The following is a 21,138-nucleotide window of genomic DNA, read 5'->3' as shown; positions in this document are numbered from 1 at the left end:
TTTCCAACTCTCTCAGAACCATGGCATCCCAGCAGAGAAACCAGCCCAACTCATATGGAGTCTCCTCCTCAGAAATCTGGGTCTCAACCCCACTGGGCTCTCATGAAGATGGCTTTCAGCAGACGGGAAGTGAGTGGGTGTCCTATAGAACACTGGTCCCCAACATCGTTGGCACCAGGGACCGGTTTCATGGAAGACAATTTTTCTTCGGATGGGCAGCGGAGGTGGGGTTCTGGGATGGGAAAGGATGGTTCAGGTGCTAATACCAGTGTGAGCAATGGGGAACAATGAGGAGAGGCAGGGGAAACTTTGCTCTCTTGCCCCCTGCTCACCTCCTGTTGTACATCCTGGTTCCTAACAGGCTGAGACCGGTACCAGTCCTCTGCTGGGTATTGGAGACTCCTGCTCTAGAACCTTGCTAGAACATGGGAAAAGCCGATGGAATCATGTATGGGATTTTGGGACCTCCTGAACAAACAGAAGAGTTCTGCATTGATCTGTTTTATACATTAAGGCTCTCCATACAATTTATTTGACAAAACTGTCAATTAATTGAAAAAAAAAAAAGATGTTGAAAACTGCCTGTGACCAAAATCAGATCAATAAGTTTGCTCAGATCACAAAATAAGGCAGGTATAATTCTTTGCCATAAGGCTTAAATGAGTCTCTTTCTGTCAGCGAGAGTCACATATGTATCTGGTGCTACACTGGGTTCAGTAATTCATTTTGTTAAATGTCAAAGCTCATCAATAATTCTGCTCAAAGTAAGTTTATACTAGTGGCTTTAGTTTTCCTTTCATTTTGTCTATAGGATTCCAAATGGTCTCTAGCAATTGCCAAGAACAAATCTACACTAGACACCAGAGAGCAGTCAGAACTTGGACAACCACAGACAAGACCTTGCACCTTCGTCCTCAAATGGCACCTCAGTTCTCCAACCTCTTGAATAAGAAATTCTATTTTATGAGCCTCAGAGCCCTATCTCGTGCTAACAGCATTTTTCCGTGTCTTCTCCACACGGAAAGAAAGTGAAAGTGAAGTCACTCAGTCATATCTGACTCTTTGTGACCCTATGGGCTGTAGCCCTCCAGGCTCTTCTGTCCATGGGATTCTCCAGGCAAGAATACTGGAGTGGGTTGCCTTTCCTTCTCCAGGGGATCTTCCCAACCCAAGGACTGAACCTGGGTCTCCTGCATTTCAGGTAGTCTTTTTACCATCTGAGCCACCAGGGAATCTGTGTCAAGGTAAAAATTTCCCAGATTCACAGCAACTGTATTCTTCCACGGATTCTAATACATGCTTCTCATCTACAAATGCTAAGCTAAAACTTACTTGACCTTCTGTTTCTCTTAGTCAGCTCCTCCAGTCCCTGAATCTTAGAATTTATTCCTTTTGTTTGTACACTGAGCAAGGATTTCCTGACAAATCTGTCTCACACAAGGATAGATTAGTCATGGTTTGGCTTCTTTTGCTTCTTAAATCTTCAGCTGCAAAAGGTGATCTTTTTGAACAGTTGAGGGCATGAGAGTTTAGGTAGGGCAGGTTTCTCAGGCTTTACACGTTCAGATTAATGGCTTTAACTATGCATTTATTTGTATTATTGTTACATAGAAACACTCTCAAAGAAACTCTAATCTTGATTTCTGGGAGAGGTATTCTGGCATCAGGGTTAAAGAATATACACTTGGAGTCACAGAGACCTTGCTATGAACTTTGACCATGGTATTGATGAACTGAGGAACTTCAAGCAAAAAAAATTAACCTCCCTGAGTTTCAGTTTATACCTTTGTTAATGCAATACTTTGGCCACCTCATGCGACGAGTTGACTCACTGGAAAAGACTCTGATGCTGGGAAAGGTTGGGGGTGGGAGGAGAAGGGGACGACGGAGAATGAGATGGCTGGATGGCATCACTGACTCTGTGGACATGAGTTTGAGTGAACTCCGGGAGTTGGTGATGGACAGGGAGGCCTGGCGTGCTGTGATTCATGGGGTCGCGGAGAGTCGGACACGACTGAGCGACTGAACTGAACTGAATACTTTACAGAAGAGAAAGATGAGGTTTGCACAAAAAGTGGTAAACACAGTGTCTGGCCACTGATAACTACTGAAAAAACAGTCTGCTATTAATATTATTATTTTGTTTTCCATCTTAAATTGTCAACTGAATTACTCAAATGGAACATCATTTTTCCAAATGTGTTTACCAGATAGAAAATGCTCAGCATTTTTAATTCCACTGTTTAATAAAACCCAAATATCCTTCCTTTCTGTAGTCAGTGGTTTTCTGATTTCTCTTCTAGTAATATTTTGGCCACATCTGAATCAAAGAATATAATTTTAAAAAAACAATAAAAATACTTTAAACATTTTTAATATTTATTTTTTGGCTGTGCCAGGTCTTAGTTGAAGTGTATGGAATCTTCAACCTTTGTTGCAGTAGTTGTAGCGTTGGGCATGTGGGATCTATTAATAGTTCCCCGACCAGGAATTGAACTCCCTGCATTGGGACCAGGGTGTCTTAGCCACCGGACCACCAGGGAAGTCAAAAACTTCGCAGTTTAGGAAATACAGGTCAGGTCATGTCTTTCCAGGAATACCTCCACGTTCCCTAAGTATCCTGAATAATGCTCATTGACTTGAACTGTGTTGGTGTAGTCCACATCGAGGCTGCAGCCCAGAAGGCTGCCTCCCTAGGACAGATGGGAAGGAGGACACAGGGTCCACCTGTTCTACTGCCGCCACTTTTGCTTGCTGCAATTGTATTTGTGAGTGTATGTTTTGGAATCCTCTAAAGTCTCTAGACTTGATCAGATTGTTGACAAAATCATATTAACATCAATATTCAAATGCCCAGGAGCCATCGGGGTGTCCTGTGTTCTGCTGGAACCTGATACCTATCCCTTTACCACAAGTCTTCCTGCACTGGCTTCTACTGCCCACAAGACTACTCCCTACCAATGCAGACAAGAACCCCTCATACCAACGACAGAAGCATTGTTAGGGAAGGTCCTACAGCCACTGACCCCTGTGGTGTCAAAGCGGTGCTGGGTTCATTTCCGATGGGGGAGAAGGGTCTTTTCTGTCTCAATGCAGCAAGTTGTTACCTGGGCTCTGCCACAGAGCTGCCCACATCCACAGCCTACACCAGGTCCCAGAGAAACCGCTCCTTCAGCCTGTCTAGACTCTTTCCTCTGTCGACTCCAAGAAGTCCAGAGGATGTTTTTCTATGCCTTCCATTGTCTTCTGCATTGTTCCAATATGCCCCAGACCAGCACTCCTCTCACTTCTCTGGAGTGCCAAGACCCCTTATAGACCAATGCAGGCAAATAAGCAATGACATGCCGTGAGTTCAAATGGTCAAACTCCATGTTCTCACCTGGACAAAGTTGTAGCGCCCCACCACATGTTTTAAGATGAAGAAAAGCTTGCGTGTTCCTTAGTTTGATGTAGTATTACATTTGATTTGTGCGTATACTGTGAACCTGTTTCTGCCTATATTCCCTTTATTATGACTGTGGGGTAAATAATTAAGAAACATGGATTCCAGTTTCCAATTCTTCCTGAAACCATCGGGGTGATATTGACACATACAGTTTGCTGGTCTGGATCTGTTTGCTGACCTGACCTACAAGATAAAGTGATGAGTCCACATTTGATGCAAATAAAACAGAATGTATTTTCCTTTGTGTTGGTTTTCAGTGATAACTTAGATGATCAGTTATTGCTCTCCTTCCAAATCTATTTATTTCCCTCTCACATATAGTTGAGATATAACCTGTGAGTTATTCTCTGTCCCAATTAGTTTATTTAAAATTTGTATTATTTTCCCAATATTGTACAGTTCATGTTCATGTTGAAGTTAAAAGATGGACACAATATGCCCACAGAGAAAAGTTAACATGAATCCGTCTCCCTGAATATATTATAGCAACTCTGACTTAAATAGAGTTGCTATTCCAGTTTCTCATAGCAGCCAATGCCAAAGTACTCTATCAGTTTAGTTCAGTCGCTCAGGCATGTCTGACTCTTTGTGACTCCATGGACTGCAACACGCCAGACTTCCCTGTCCATCACTAACTCCCAGAGCTTGCTCAAATTCATGTCCATCAAGTCAGTGATGCCATCCAGCCTTCTCATCCTCTATCATCCCCTTCTCCTCCTGCCTTCAATCTTTCCCAGCATCAGGGTCTTTTCCAAGGAGTCAGTTCTTCGAATCGGGTGGCCAAAGTATTGGAGTTTCAGCTTCAGCATCAGTCCTTCCAATGATTCAGGACTGATTTCCTTTAGGATGGACTGGTTTGATTTCTTTGCAGTCCAAGGGATTCTTGAGAGTTTTCTCCAATACCACAGTTCAGAAGCATCAATTCTTTGGTTCTCAGCTTTCTTTAAACAAAACCTTTTTTTCTTTCAAACAAAACCTTGTGCTCACCAGGACCTAGGAGAAAGGAGCAGTGACCCAACAAGAGACTGACCCAGACTTGCCTGTGAGTATCCACGAGTCCCCACCAGAGATGTGGCTTGGCGGTGGCTTGCTGCAGGATCGGAGGCGCTGAATGCACAGTGTGTGCACGGGACCTTTTGAAGGAGGTCACCATTATCTTCACTACCCCCACCATAGTTTGGTCTCAGGTCAAACAACAGGGAGGGAACACAGCCCCGCCCATTGACAGAAAATTGGATTAAAGATTTCTTGAGCATGGCCCAGCCCATCAGAACAAGACCCAGTTTCTCTCACAGTCAGTCTCTCCCATCAGGAAGCTTCCATGAGCCTCTTATCCTTATCCATCAGAGAGCAGGACAGAATGAAAACCACAATTACAGAAAACTAATCAAACTGATCACATGGATCACAGCCCTGTCTAACTCAATGATTTAACTATGAGCCATGCTGGGTAGGGTCACCCAAGATGGACAGGTCATGACAAAATGTGGTCCGCTGGAGAAGGGAATGGCAAACCACTTAAGTATTCTTGCTTTGAGAGCCCCATGAACTCTATGTACTCTATGGTACAGGCGTATTCAACATGTCATACAAAGCTGCTGGTATTTTTGCAAAGGTTCTCTCATATTAGCTGTCACAATATTTTTATTTAAACAGCCTTGGCAGTTTGGATCACAGTTTGAGAGTGCCTAAGAGTTTGAGACTGGGTTTGTTTGTACTCTCTCGTATGTTCGTGTGCAGGTAACATTGTTCACCACACTTTCCTTGAAGACAAACAAAGGATAAGATATTTCAGTACTGCTGGTGAAACTGACATTTAGAAAAAGGTAAACTAATTGCTATGCATACATACATTCCTTAAAAATCTGGAAAAGAAATCTATAGACAACTATAAATCAAACCTATTTACTGAGTGATTTTGCCATGTATACATATATAAGATCTGGCACTAATAAAACAGAATATTTCACTTGTGATAAAGTAATATTCTACTTAAAGTAAGAGTATATATATATATACATATATAAATCACATATTATATATGGTATATATGATACAGTGTGTAAATAAATGTGTATATACATATACAGGTATATATACAGAAAAAGTTTATTTATATGAACTTGAAATCTTTATTAAAACATTTTTAAATGCCTACATTGAAGCATTTTTATAGATACTCTATATTTTTCAAGTAATAATATACATCAATACAGTATTTCATGATTTTCAGAGCACTGATCTACACATGACGGTATTTAATTCTATCCAAATTTTTTTTTCTCTACGTTTTGAAGGCAAAAAAACTGAATCTTGGAGATGAATGACTTTTCCAAAGTCACATAAGAACTGAACACAGAGATGGAAATCCATGTCTTCAGATTCTGAATCTATTTTTTCTAATGAACTATAAAACCTATCTGTTTAGTGATTAAGATCTTTATAGAAAAAAATAAAATCAATTATCCTTAGTCTTCCACTTCCTACTTTATAAAGGAATGTACTCCATTGTTGAAAAAAATATCATTAAGACATTACATTAAGAAATGAGGATAGCTTTTTAAAAAATATTTCCTTAGAAAGAACTATTTTAAACTGGGTCCAGAACTACCATTTTATTCATTTTAGTGGAGGTAGGGTTTGAGAAGAGGAGAATCATGAACGTGTTTCCTCCATTCTGTACAAACGAGAAAGATGACTGGTGAAGCCATCCTGAGAGGAGCAGGATAGACTAAAAAAAAGTAGACATTGGAATTAAGCCAACCTGGATTTTAACCCCAGCACCACCACATTTTCACAGCCAAATATCCTCATGTAAGTCAGTATCTGCTTCTCAATTTCCCCACCCATTAAATGGATTAAATAATCTTATTTCACAGGAGTATTGTGAAGATTGGTTAAATAATACATGAAAACATGCGGACATGGTAGCCATTAAGTATTAGTTTTTACTTGTGTCAATTGATCTAGACATCAAACAGACAGCACTTAAGCTTTGCCTCTCTAGTTTAAATTTCCCTTTCATGCTTTTGCTTGGTGTTGATCTGGAAAACTCTGAGAAATTCACCCTGGTGTGGAGCAAAGGATCAGCAACTCTCAATCTCTGCTGAAATCTTTCTTGCACAAATATGTGCTTGTTTTGGCTTCCACACCAATTCAAAAATTAGGCAAGACAATTTTTAAAATTCTCTTTATGTTTTAGTTTCTCAATCTTTGCACATTTTCTAATCTTTATGATCATATATTTATCTGCCAATATCCCTCCTGCCATTCTTATAAAGCAAGAGGAAAAAGGGAAATTACATTCACTCTTATTGTTTTAGAACAAGCTGGGTGATTTTATATACAGCTATTTCTGGCATGCTCAACTGCTTCAGTCATGTCCAACTCTTTGAGACTCTATGGACTGTAGTCCAGCAGGCTCCTCTGTCCTTGGGATTCTCCAGGCAAGAATACCGGAGTGGGTTTTGATGCCCTCATCCAGGCAATCTTCCTGGCCCAGGGATTGAACCTGCATATCCTGCATCTCTTCCATTGCAGGTGGATTCTTTACACACTGAGCCACCCGGGAACCCCATATATAGGTGTTAGATAGAAAAAATGAGAAACGGTTCCCTCACCACCACCATTTTCTCATCCACCAGCTTCCTCCTTATGGTGATCTCTTTGCCATCCCAGTCCTGAACCTGAATCAAGGAGTCATCATCTAAGATTACCATACTCTGAAAAACAGACAAGACCAGATTCAGCTCAGACTGTGACATATGAACTCTAAAATTTTATCAGGAGACAAATTCTTTTCAGCTGTTGTGATATTCTCAGGTAGTTTTAGAATGGTGTTTACAGTTCCATTTATTTTGAGACTTCATCAACAGTAAATTTGTTGGCTGATTCTTCTGGGGGAAAGGTTTTAAAAGAGTAAAAACTAAATATTACCTTCAAGATTAAGTCAAGTTTTTACAAAATATATTTTATTGTACAGGCCAAGTATTATCTTTTTATGTAAAGAATCACAAGTGAGTTTCGACTTTAAAAACATATGTGAAGCTAATTCAAACTCCCAATGTAAGATCCCATTTCCTCTTCTTGCTCCAACAATATAAAAATAATTATAGTGTTGTGGGAATATAAAATTATGTGGCATCTATTACAGTGAAAAATGATGGGATTTGGAGAGCTTCTGGTGGATGAACATATTTTTTTTTAATAAGTTTATTTATTTACTTCTTTATTTTTGGCTGTGCTGGGTCTTCACTGCTTTGCTCGGGCTTTTCTCTAGCTGCAACAAGCAGGGGTTACTCTTTAGTTGCAACATGAAGGCTTCTCACTGTGGTGGCTTCTCTTGTTGTGGAACACAAGCTCTAGAGTGTGTGTGCTCAGTAGCTGTGGTTGCTGGGCTCTAGAGCACAGGTGTAATAATTGTGGAGCACAGGCTTAGTTGCTCCTCAGTATGTGGGATCTTCCTGGACCAGGGATTGAACTTGCGTTTCCTACAATGGCAGGTGGATTCTTTACCACTGATCCACCAGGGAAGCCCTGATGAACATATTAATGTGCTGGGAAGGTTGTGTACCTAGAGGGGTATGGAAACTTCAAACCATTTCCCACACATCTTGTCTTATGCATTTCTCCCCTTTTGTTGTCCCTGAGTTGTATGCTTTATAATAAAATGGCAAAAGAGAGTAAAGCAATAATATTAATAATAATAAAATAAATAATAAATAGAAATGATAATAATCATAACAACAGTAGCTAGCACTTTTATAGCATTATTTATTATGTGTGAGGCACTCTTCAAGAGTATTAACATATTAATTCATGTAATTCTCAAAACAACCTTATGACACAAGTACTATAATTGTTGGGCTTCCTAAGTGGCTCAGTGATAAAGAATCCACCTGCCAATGCAGGAGGCACAGGAGGTGCGGGTTCTATTCCTGAGTTGGGAAGATCCCCTAGAGAAGGAAATGACAACCCACTCCAGTATTCTTGTCGAGAGAATCCAATGGACAGAGGAACCTGGAGGGCTATAGTCCATTAGGTCACAAAGAGTTGGGCATGACTGAGTACATACACACTCTATAATTATCCCCTTTTGCAAATGAAATGACTGAGTCACCATGAGTCTGTGACTTGCTCATAGTCACACGGTTGATTGATTGATTGATTGGTGGCAGAGGTGGGTTTCACACCTACACAATCCTGAGCCAGAGTTTGCACCCTGCTCCTCAAAGTTTAGAGATAGCTCTGTTTAAACTCTATTGCAGTTCAATTCAGTAGCTCAGTTGTGTTGAACTCTTTGCGACCCCATGGATAGCTTGCAGCATGCCAACCTTCTCTGTCGATCACCAACTCCCAGAGCTTGCTCAAACTCATGTCCATTGAGTCAATGATGCCATCTGACCATCTCATCCTCTGTCATCCCCTTCTCCTCCTGCCTTCAGTCTTTCCCAGCATCAGAGTCTTTTCCAATGAGTTAGTTCTTCACATCAGGGGGCCACGGTATTGGAGTTTCAGCTTCAGCATCAGTCCTTCCAGTGAATATTGAGGACTGATTTCTTTTATGGTTGACTGATTTGATCTCCTTGCTGTCCAAGACACTCTCAAGAGTCTTCTCCAAGACCACAGTTCAAAAGCATCCATTCTTTGACACCCAGCTTTCTTTGTGGTCCAACTATCACAGCCATACATGGCTATTGGAAAAGCTTACATCTCAGAGTTTATGCATCCACTGAGCTGGGTTTTCTACCAAAATTATTTATAGTCTTTCCTGTGATAGAGATAACGATAGTTACCAAATTTTCCTTTCTGCACTTCTATACTTTCCAGTCTTTTTGTTCTAGTAGTTTCTTTTTTAATTTAGTAGAGACATCTTTATTAAACATTTTTGGTCAAAATTCTTCCATTTGATATACAGGAATGTGAAGTCTCATATTATTTAACAGCAATCTGATAATGTGATATTCAGTTCCTTTTATTAGGACTTCACTCTCCATATTGTTTAACAATATTCCATTGAGTGCTTTCATTCAAATGATAAATATCTATTGAGCAAATATTAATATTATGTAACATCACTAGGTTCTGTGAAACAGAACAGACAAGACATCCTTTCTTGGAAGAGCTCACATCCTAATGTGGGGAAACAGACAATAAACATAAAATATAAATAAATTGTGTAATATAGGTAAATTGTATATTCAAGTGGGAGCCCATGAGTGAAAGTGTGTGTTAATTCCAGGTGTAGACAAGAAAAAGCCTAGTGTCTTTTTCCCTATTTTGTTTTCTGAGATCACAAACTTCAGATTGTCCAGCTACAGGTTAGTTGAATCTCCTTTAACCTGGTCCCTGGAGAAGTTAAGAGGGGCAGATAATCTCTGCCCCCATCTCCAGCCTCCTCCTCCACAAAGAAACTTCTCCAACTCCAACATAACACTGAATATGTACTATGAGTTAGAACTCCAATTGTGTAAGGACTGAGAGCTTGTGGATAATTTATTACTGTGATATAACCTCACCTATACTCACTAATGGTCGTCCCATGTGGCACAGAGATAAAGAATCTGCCTGCCAATGCAAAAGACACAAGAGACTTGGATTTGATGGATTTGATCTACGGGTTGGGAAAATCCCCTGAAGAAGGAAGTGGCAACCCAATCCAATCTTCTTGCCTGGAGAATCTCATGAACAGAGGAGCCTGGTGGGCCACAGTCCATGGAGTTGCATAGAGTCAGACATGACTGAGCATGCACACACATACACACGCATGCATGCCAACTAGTACAAGTTTTTTATTCATTGTAAATCCATGTATGGAAAACTGCTACAAAATGGAAAGGCAGACCTTTTGTTTCTGAGGTCTAAAAATGATTGTGAAAGTGTTTTCTGTTCAATATTTGCATAAGAATTGTTAAAAACACCATTTTCAGTTCTGATCCCAGATACCACAGCCTCCGGTGATGGAACCAGGAAGTAGGCATTTTTTACCAGCATGCCATGAGATTTGTATATATACTAAAATTTGAGTTCCTCAGACCAAGGCTTAAGCCAAAAGTTTATCTAACACACTTTAGATATGTTCACCGTAATTGCTTACTTACCTGGGAAGATTTCAAAATTAACATTCTTAATTAAATTTATCTGAAAATGTTGAAGGCCTCACCTTGGTTTTATGGCCACCTGGTGTGTTTTCCTCAAATTCTTCTCCCAATTTAAAGGAGATTTCATTATTTTTAAAGATGCTTTTGGTTTTTATAGTGATCAGATCTTCCTTTGTCATGATGGTCACAGTGGGCTTTGCCAGGCAGCCAAGTTTCCTACTGGCTCTTCCTATTCCTGAAAACCAGATAAAAGGACACAGTGATTAAATCTGTTGTCTCCCAAGACTCTCGTTAGCTGTACATGCTAATTAGGAGGTTTTAAAGTTAAACAGATTTGACTCTGCATGAATTTAAACTTGGAGAAGGAAATGGCAACCCACTCCAGTGTTCTTGCCTGGAGAATCCCAGGGACGGGGGAGCCTGGTGGGCTTCCGTCTATGGGGTCACACAGAGTCGGACACGACTGAAGTGACAGCAGCAGCAGCAGCAGCAGCAAGCTGGTAGCACCACCATTATATGTTAAAATAAGGTATTTTTTACAGAAAAAAAAAATCTATCTCCAGTTTTGATCTAACAGCTGTCATGTTTTCTGGTCCAGTAGCTATTAATCCTATTGTTTCATGGACCCTTCTGAAAATTTGCTTAAAAATATGAACCATCTCCTTATTTTAAAAATGCACTCATTTACATAGAGACAAAACCCTTTGGCACGAATTCTTCCAGATTTTTATTTATTCTCTTACATTCTCATGTTCACATGTTTAGGGTTTGTTTTTATCTATTATGTATTTTTACTGTTGTGAAATATATATAACATAAAATTGATCATTTTGACCATTTTAAATGGCAGTACATTTAAGTGCGATTTAAGTACAATTAAGTGTCAGTGAGTACATAAACAGTGTTATGCAACCATCACCACTATATATAGAATTTTAAAAATACAAATGTTTTATTATAACGACTGTTATTCAACTTGATTTTCCCCTATATCTATATGTTTTGGAGGGTTTCCATGTCAGTACATATCAGCATAAATTTTTGTCATAGCTACATAATATTTCATAGTATGTACATTCTGATATTTAGTTATTTATGCCCTATTGATGGCCATTTTGCTGTTTCCATTTTTTGTTATTACAAATAGTGCTGTTGTGAACATGACTGCACACATATCTTTGTGCAGTACATGTCAGAGTGTATTCTGTAAAAACAGTATTACATGTCCTTCAATACGTAAGTTAAATTTCTAAGAGGAAGCACGTTGGGGAGACACTGTAACATGTCCATGTTCATGGAATTCATATTGTGAAACATGATGGCAAAATGTGATAGGTTGAAAAATGGTCCTCAGAGATACTCACATCCCAGACCCTGGAACCTATGAATGTTGCTTTATACGCCGAAGGAGACTCTGTAGTTATGGCTAATTTAAGGATCTTGAAATAGGGAGAGTATCCTGGATTGTCCAAGTGGACCCCAAATGTAGTCACAAATGTCCACATGAAATGTCCAAGAAATTTTCCTTATAAGAAGAGGAAGAGGGATATTAGATTCCAGGAGAAAATGTGACTCTAAGAGCAAAGAGTGATGTGCCATGGCCACACGCTATGGAATGCCTGCAGTCATCAGAAGCTGGAACACAAGATTGATCCTCAAAAAGCATAGAGCACATGTTTGCAAAATGATCATTTTTCAAAATAATAATGAACGGACTTGTGGACACAGGTGGGGAAGGAGAGGGTGGGACAAATTGAGAGAGTAGCATTGATGTATATACAATCTCTCAGTCATATCTGACTCTTTGTGACTCGATGGACTGTAGCCCACTAGGCTCCTCTGTCCATGGGATGCTCCAGGCAAAAATGGGGTGGGTTGTCATGCCCTTCTCCAGAGGATCTTTCTGACCCAAGGGTTGAACGTGTCTCTTGCATCTCCTGCATTGGCAGTCAGGTTCTTTACCACTAGCACCACCTGGAAAGCCCAATATATACACTACCATGTGTAAAATAGATAGCTAGTGGGAAACTGCTGTGTCGCAAAGGAAGTTTACCTCCGTGCTCAGGGATGACCTAGAGGAGTGGGTTAGGGGAGGTGGGAGGGAGGCTCAAGATGGAGGGGATATATATGTACATATAACTGATTCACATTGTTGTACAGCAGAAACTAACACAAAGTTTATACTCCAATTAAAAATTATACTCCAATTTTATATTGGAGTATATATATACCAATTAAAAATTAATTTTTAAAATGTGATTATTTTGCTTTAAATCACTTATTGAAATCATTTACTATTTAGTATATGGTACATGTGTATTTATCTATGCAAATCAATGGTAAATTACCTAAGAGCAGGGCTAATGTCAATTTCAACTAGTTTTGCACAGAACTGTATTAGATGCTGAATCAATATTTATTGTTTCTATGTGAAAAACTGAAGGAAGAGATTCACACAGAGCAAGTTCTGTGCTGTCAAAGCTCTCACTTTTACTGGCTGTGATATGCAAGTAAATATGGCTCACCCAGTTCTTTCATATATTCTTCAAAATTTTCACAAGAAATGGATTTCCATGTTCCCTGGAACAGATCAACCATTCTGCCTAAGTTAACTTTAAAGAAAAATTGCATCATATAAGTATGTTCTCTGAAATATGTTGGAACCTGTTTTCAAAACAATTCTGGTTGATAGTGCAGAAGAATCAGAAAAAAAAAAAGTACTCTATTCTTTGTCATTGTCCCATCAAACCACCCAAAGCAGGAAAGCTCTCTCAAATGTAAGGAATTCAAGATGAAAATGGAACATGGTATAGATTTTAGCAGGACTAGCTCTAATTTTTCCATCTCTAATTTAGGGTCAAAACTAATGTTACAAATTCTGTTTCCTTCCATAAGAACCGCTACACACAGCAATGAGTGAGGCAAGTGCAGACTGAGGCAGCTGTGTCTTATGTCATAGGATGCCTGAACGCCGGGTCTTCTTCTCTCTTTCTCTGGTCAAGGATGATCTCGAAAAAAAGCCGATGTCTTAGCTATTTCAGTTCAGTTCAGTTCAGTCGCTCAGTCGTGTCCGACTCTTTGCGACCCCATGAATCACAGCACGCCAGGCCTCCCTGTCCATCACCAACTCCCGGAGTTCACTCAAACTCATGTCCATTGTGTCAGTGATGCCATCCAGCCATCTCATCCTCTGTCATCCTCTTCTCCTCCTGCCTTCAATCTTTCCCAGCATCAGAGTCTTTTCAAATGAGTCAGTTCTTTGCATCAGGTGGCCAAAGTATTGGAGTTTCTGCTTCAACATCAGTCCTTCCAATGAACACCCAGGACTGATCTCCTTTAGGACGGACTGGTTGGATCTCCTTGCAGCCCAAGGGACTCTCAAGAGTCTTCTCCAACACCACAGTTCAAAAGCATCAGTTCTTCAGTGCTCAGCTTTCTTTGTAAAGAAACTCTCACAGCTCAACTCTCACATCCATACGTGACTATGGGAAAAATCATAGCCTTGACTAGATGGACCTTTGTTGACAAAGTAATGTCTCTGCTTTTTAATATGTTGTCTAGGTTGGTCATAATTTACCTTCCAAGGAGTAAGCGTCTTTTAATTTCATGGCTGCAATCAGCATCTGCAGTGATTTTGGAACCCCCCAAAATAAAGTCAACCACTGTTTCCCCTGTTCAAAGTATTGATACTTTGAACTAAAAACCAGAGAGACTCCACAGATGGCATTTGAACCAAAAAGTTAAGTTTAGTCAGGGCTAGAACAATCATTTTAAGTCATGTACATATTGAGCAAGAGAATGGAGCAGAAAGAAAAGGAAGGAAATACAGCAACTATGATGAAGTCTTTCCAATGAATATTCCAGTTGATTTAGGGTTGACTGGTTTGATCTTGTTTCTATGCAAGGGACTCTCAAGAGTCTTCTCCAGCCCCACAGTTTGAAAGCGTCATTTCTTCAGCATTCAGTCTTCTTTACATTCCAACTCTCATATCCGTGACTACTAGAATAACCATAGCTTTGACTACATGGATCTTTCTCAACAAAGTAATGCCTCTGCTTTTTAATACACTATCTAGGTCTGTCATAGCTTTTCGTCCAAGGAGCAAGCATCTTTTAATTTCATGGCTGCAGTCACTGTCCTATGTGTAATTAAACCGCTGCTCATTCAACCTGCATCCACACACTGAGCTGACCTCTCCATAACTCATGTCCAGGCTTCTTCTACTCCTTCAGCTGATCACTAGGTCCTGCCCATAGTCCTAGGAATGATCTGAGGGGGTGGGGGCTGGTATTCAAGCAGTGGGGACGTGGTCTGGGCTACCTGCTTACAGTTACCTCACGTCTCCTGGTCTTACCCAGCCTTGATCCCAGATGCACAACTTAGATTTTACTTGGGACTGCTGCTGGGCCTGCCTGAATTTATGACTGCGCGTCTGACAGAATCCAGCTCATAATGGACAGTTCCAGACACATGGTTACTTAGTATCCTCTAGTCAAGAATTCCGTCTATACTCAGTCTCTGTAACACAACAAGAACTATTTGCAAAAAGCATATAATTTCCTATTGCAGATGGCACGGCCTTGTTCCCCAGTGTCAGATGTCCGTGTTGTGTAGCTCCCACCATGCTTTATCTATGTGTTACGCTGGATCTTTTCCAAACAGCAACACCTCCAACAGCATAGGGTTTACCAGATCATCTGACCCAAGTAGAAGAGCTGCTTGTATTGGAGCCCTGACTTCCTGCTTCAGGTCTCACTCAGAGCAGAGAGATTCATTTGTCACCCAGTATGTGGGCTGGAACACATTTCTGGATGTGGAGTCTGTTTACTTCTTTCAGGTAGAAAGCTGAGATGCATCAGTTTGTCTTAGAGATGTCTTCACCTTCCCTTGACCCACCTGGATCACTAAACACTTTCTAGCCCAATAAGTTCCCTAGTTGTCACCCACTTTAACATTCATGCTTTGCCATGCCTGTGTCTTACCAGTGCCTCCAGCATGTGAGCCACTTCTTGCTCATCCTCCTGATCAATGCAATGTTGTGTAGGATGTCTAGACAACCCAGATCTTATCTGAATATATATTATGACAAAGAATAGGAGGTAATGAAGCCTCAAACAGACCTGTACATGTATATAGTCATCCGTTTCATGTAAATGCAAGCAGTTTCTGATCTTTCCAGATTGGGAGAGAAAAAAGTGCCAAATCATGTGCATACTGTGTACCTGAGGCCATGTTCATCTGCTCTTGCAAGAATAACACATAGCACAGTAGCCACAATTGGGGCTACTAATTGAGCTTGCTGTGGCCTACAGTCATTCTCTGATTTATTTGGTTTCTACAGGGACCAGACTGGTGAATTAAATGGAGCTATGATATGAACCTCTGTCCCTTGCATTCTTAATATTGTTTAGAGTAGCATTAATTTCTACCATTCCTCTTCATCACCACTTCCAAATGCAGTATTGCTAGATTCACCATCTTCGCTGGGATTGACCAGGGGCTGGGATAGAGAGGAGAATGGAGTGTAGAAGTACAGTTTCAAAAGATTCCATATTGCCTTCTCACTATGATAGCTGGGAAGAATTCAAGATGGAGGCTACTCCGATGGCCACTATATCAGTCCCAATTATATAGTCAAGGACAGGGGAGGTAATCACTGGTTGGGTGCACAGACTTATGGGATACATCGAGAGCCAGAATGTTGATTATTACCTGGCTCTAGTACACCTCCTGTCTAACAGGCTGCTTTGGAACTCTGTGAATCAATGTTAATTCAGATTCACTACCCTTATAATATTTGGATACCCCTCTATTCCCAGAATGTATTTTCTCAGCTGAATTACAGTATATCTTTTTTGAGGAAAATGCAGGAAGCAAACACACTATATTTTCCCCATGGCATTTTAAGATTCTTCCTCTTGTGGACTTGGTAACCTCTTTAGCCACTGTTTTCTGGGTTTGAAAACTGCCTGAAGTTTGAGATCTGGGCAAAGGATCATGAATTTCTATTGGCATGATCACCCTCAGCCTGCTGCTCATCCACTCTTGTCTTTTGATTATATTGATTAAGCAGTATCTCCATTAGTTATTTTGCCTCTAGGGGTGCCATGTTCTATTAAGCATCTCCACAACTCCCTCCAGGTCAAGCCCTCTTAGCTACAACCCCTTGGCTTCTGGCAGTAAAGTGCTGCCACCCAGTCCCTGTTGCTTCCCATTTCCCTATTGCTATCAGTGAGCAAACTGCCTGATTGATATGGAATTAATATGGATACACATATAGCTATAAATATCCTTTTCTCTTTTTATAGAAAGGTATAATAACTATATTGATCCATACCAGAAGTACAGATCTTTTCATTTTCCTGCAGAGAAGGATAGATGAGAGCCCCACAATATAAGAGTTGACAGTGTTTTGGCATATTGAACTTGAGTTATTTCAGCTAAGCAATTTGAAGTGCATTGGAGCTAGACAAGGCATTGAGCATACTCTGCAGAGACTGGCATGCTAGGAAAACTCAGGCTTCACTCATTTGCTATCCATTCAATAAATCTTTGTTGCTGTTGTTTCTTTTATTTAGTTGCTAAGTTGTGTTTGACTCTGCAACCTGATGGACTGCAGCACGCCAGGTTCCTCTGTCCTTCACCATCTCCCAGAGTTTGCTCAAATTTATGTCCATTGAGTTGGTGATTCTATCTAATCATCTTATCCTCTGTTGTTCCCTTCTCCTTTTGCCTTCAATCTTTCCCAGCGTCAAGATTTTTTTTCCCAATGAGGCACCTCTTCTCATCAAGTGGCCAAAGTATTGGAGCTTTTCAACATCAGTCCTTGCAATGAATATTGAGGGTTGATTTCCTTTAGGATCAACTGGTTTGATTTCCTTGCTGTCCAAAGGACTCTCAAAATAAACTTTTGAGTCCCTGTTAAATGAAAGACCCCAGTGCTGGGCATGGGGTGTATAATGATGAACGAAAGAGATGTGCAAAATATTTCCAAATATTTATTCTATAAAAGAGAATCTGAAATGATGCTAAATTCCTGAATGTTTCCATATGGAGATCTATCTGTACAATACAAGCATGGAGAAACGATACTTTTTTAGACCAGGGATTAGCAAGCTATGATCTATGTCCTAAATCCAGCCACCACCTATAGGTAAAGGTTTATTAGAACACAGCCACACTTATTATCTGTGGCTGCTTTCAGGCTATAGTAGAAGAATGGGGTATTTGGGACAGACACCACATGGCTTGCAAAGCCTCTAATATTTACTGTCTGGCCCTTTACAGAAAAATGCTTGCCAATCCCCATGTTAGAGTCTTGTATGTATCTACGTGTTAGTTGCTCAGTTGTGCCCAGCTCGTTGCAACACCATGGACAGTAGCCTGTCAGGCTCCTTTGTCCATGGAATTCTAGAATACTGGAGAGGGCTTCCATTTCCTCTTCCAGGGGATCTTTGCCACCCAGGGATCTCCCGCACTGTAGGTATATTCTTTACCATCTGAGTTACAAGGGAAGCCCTTTAGAATCTTAGATCTGACTTAAATTAATATTTAAAACTCGGGATCATAACAATTACTGAGTTTGTAGGCTTTCTTTGGGCTTCCCTTGTGGCTCAGCTGGTAAAGAATCCGCCTGCAATGTGGGAGACCTGGGGTCGATCCCTGGGTTGGGAAGATCCCCTGGAGAAGGAAACAGTTACCCACTCCAATATTCTGGCCTGAAGAATTCAGACTATCGAGTCCATGGGGTTGCAAAGAGTAGGACATGACTGAGAGATTTTCACTTTTTAGAATCAAACCTCATATGCGTCAGGGATGCTCAGAGGGCTTGAACAAAACTTTGTGCACAAGAGGACCAAGAGACCCAACAGAGACTTGTCCAGAACTGTGTCTGCGTGTCTCCTGTGGAGGTACTGATCTGCAGTGAACTGCAACTGGGGCATAAGCTCTGGGTGCAGGAGACCTGGTCACACAACCTGTGGCATAAGCCATCTTGGAGGAGGTCACCTTTAACCCCACCATAGAGCCGCCGAGCAGATGACCCACAAACTGCAGAACAATTATACCAAAGAAATTCCCTCACTGTTAAGAAAGTTCTAGGACCCACAACAGATTTCCCAACCTGGGGACATGGCAAAGGGACTGAGAACCCCCAGGGAATTTGACTTTGGAGGCCAGTGGGATTTGATTACAGAACTTACACAGGACTTGGGAAACAGACTCTTGGAGGGCACAAACAAAACCTGTGTGCACCAGGACTCAGGAGAAAGGAGCAGTGACCCTACAAAAGACTGACCCAGACTTGCCTGTGAGTGTCTAGGAGTCTTCGTTGGAGGCATGGGTCAGCGGTGGCCTGAGGCAGGGTCAGGACACTGAGTGCAGCAGTGCCTGTACCAGGCCTTTTGAAGGAGGTCCATTATTTTCATTACCTCCACCATAGTTGGGGCTTCCCTGATAGCTCAGTTGGTAAAGAATCCACCTGCAATGCAGGAGACCCTGGTTTGATTCCTGGGTCACAAAGAACCACTGGAAAACAGATAGGCTACCCACTCCAGTATTCTTGGGCTTCCTTGGTGGCTCACCTGGTAAAGAATTTGCCTGCAATGCAGAGACCTGGGTTTGATCCCTGGGTTGGGAAGATCCCCTGAAGAAGGGCAAAACTATTCACTCCAGTATTCTGGCCTGGAGAATTCCATGGACTGTATACAGTCCATGGGGTTGCAAAGAATTGGACAGGACTGAGAAACTTTCACTTTTCACTTTCCACCATAGTTTGGCCTCAGTTCAAACAACCCCAACCATCAACAGAAAGTTGGATTAAAGATTTACTTAGCATGCACCCGCCCATTAGAATAAGACCCAGTTTCCCCCACAGTCAGTCTCTCCCAACAGGAACCTTCTGTAAGCCTCTTATCCTTCTCCATCAGAGGGCAGACAGAATGAAAACCACAATCACAGAAAACTAATCAAACTGACCACGTGGACCACAGCCTTGTCTAACTCAGTGTAACTATGAGCCGTGCCGTGTAGGGTCACATAAGATGGACGGGTCATGGTGGAGAGCTCTGACAAAATGTGGTCCACTGGAGAAGCGAATGGCAAACCATTTCCCCAGGAACAGCATGAAAAGGTAAAATATATGACACTGAAAAATGAACTCCCCCGGAAGGTATGTATCCAATATGCTACTGGAGAAGAGTGGAGAAATAACTCCAGAAAGAATGAAGAGATGGAGCCAAAGCGAAAACAACACCCCATCGTGGATGTGACTGGTGATGGAAGTAAAGTTCAATGCTGTAAAGAGCAATATTGCATAGGAACCTGGGATGTTAAGTCCATGAATCAAGTAAATTAGAACTGGTCAAACAGGAGATGGTAAGAGTAAACATCAACATTTTAGGAATCAGTGAATTAGAATGGACTTGAATGGGTGAATTTAATTCAGATGACCTTTATATCTACTACTGTGGGAAACAATCCCTTAGAAGAAATGGAGTAGGCTTCATAGACAACAAATGAGTCTGAAATGCATTCAGTTCAGTTCAGTTCAGTCGCTCAGTCATGTCCAACTCTTTGCGACCCCTTGCGACCTGGAATGCATTAGCTGGGTGCAATTTCAAAAATGAAAGAATGATCTCTGTTCATTTTCAAGGCAAGCCATTTCAATATCACAGTAATTCAAGTCTATGCCCCAACCAGTAATGCTGAAGAAGTTGAAGTTGAATGGTTCTATGAAGACCAACAAGACCTTTTAGAACTAATACCCAAAAAAGATGTCCTTTTCATTACAGGAGACTGGAATGCAAAAGTAGAAAGTCAAGAGATACCTGGAGTAACAGGCAAATTTGGCCTTGGAGTACAGAATAAAGCAGGGCAAAGCTAATAGAGTTTGGCCAAGAGAACACACTGGTCATAGCAAACACCCTCTTCCAACACACAAGAGAAGACTCCACACATGGACATCACCAGATGGTCAATACTGAAATTAGACTGAGAACGTTCTTTGCAGCCAAAGATGGAAAAGCTCTATATAGTCAGCAAAAATAAGACCAGGAGCTGACTGTGGCTCAAATCATGAACTCCTTATTGCCAAATTCAGACTTAAATTGAAGAAAGTAGGAAAAACCACTAGATCATTCGGGTATGACCTAAATCAAATCCCTTACGATTATACAGTTCAGTTCAGTCGCTCAGTCATGTCCGACTCTCCGCGACCCCATGAACCACAGCATGCCAGGCCTCCCTGTCCATCACCAAGTCCCAGAGTCCACCCAAACCCATGTCCATTGAGTCGGTGATGCCATCCAATCATCTCATCCTCTGTCATCCCCTTCTCCTCCTGCCCTCAATATTTCCCAGCATCAGGGTCTTTTCAGTGGATGTGACAAATAGATTCAAGCAGTTAGATTTGATGGACAGAGTATCTAGAGAACTATGGACAGAGGTTCATGACATTGTACAGGAGGCAGTGATCAAGACCATCCCCAAGAAAAAAAATGCAAAAAAGCAAAATGGTTTGGGATGTACCCTAAATCCAATGATAGATATCTTCATAAGGATAAGAGAGAGATATTTGAGATGCAGAGACAGGA

The 21,138-nt window shown here is 41.0% G+C and overlaps 1 protein-coding gene across 1 annotated transcript; it reads right to left on the bottom strand.

Annotated features, from left to right (window-relative positions):
* Positions 1 to 5,133: 5,133 nt before the first annotated feature.
* On the bottom strand, positions 5,134 to 20,850 carry FABP12 (fatty acid binding protein 12). Its single transcript, XM_055432456.2, has 6 exons — positions 20,824 to 20,850; positions 14,730 to 14,733; positions 13,071 to 13,157; positions 10,608 to 10,780; positions 7,066 to 7,167; positions 5,134 to 5,208 (listed from the first exon to the last, which is right to left on the bottom strand). The coding sequence occupies exons 1-6, from the start codon at positions 20,848 to 20,850 to the stop codon at positions 5,134 to 5,136; spliced, it is 468 nt and encodes a 155-aa protein (XP_055288431.2).
* Between the last annotated feature and the right edge of the window lie 288 nt (positions 20,851 to 21,138).

Source organism: Moschus berezovskii, chromosome 16 (genome assembly GCF_049115385.1).
Source record: "Moschus berezovskii isolate FMDL1 chromosome 16, NW_MosBer_1.0, whole genome shotgun sequence".
Classification (NCBI taxonomy): domain Eukaryota; kingdom Metazoa; phylum Chordata; class Mammalia; order Artiodactyla; family Moschidae; genus Moschus; species Moschus berezovskii.
The sequence above is the reverse complement of the archived record's forward strand: the minus strand, read 5'-3'. Positions and strand labels throughout refer to the sequence as shown.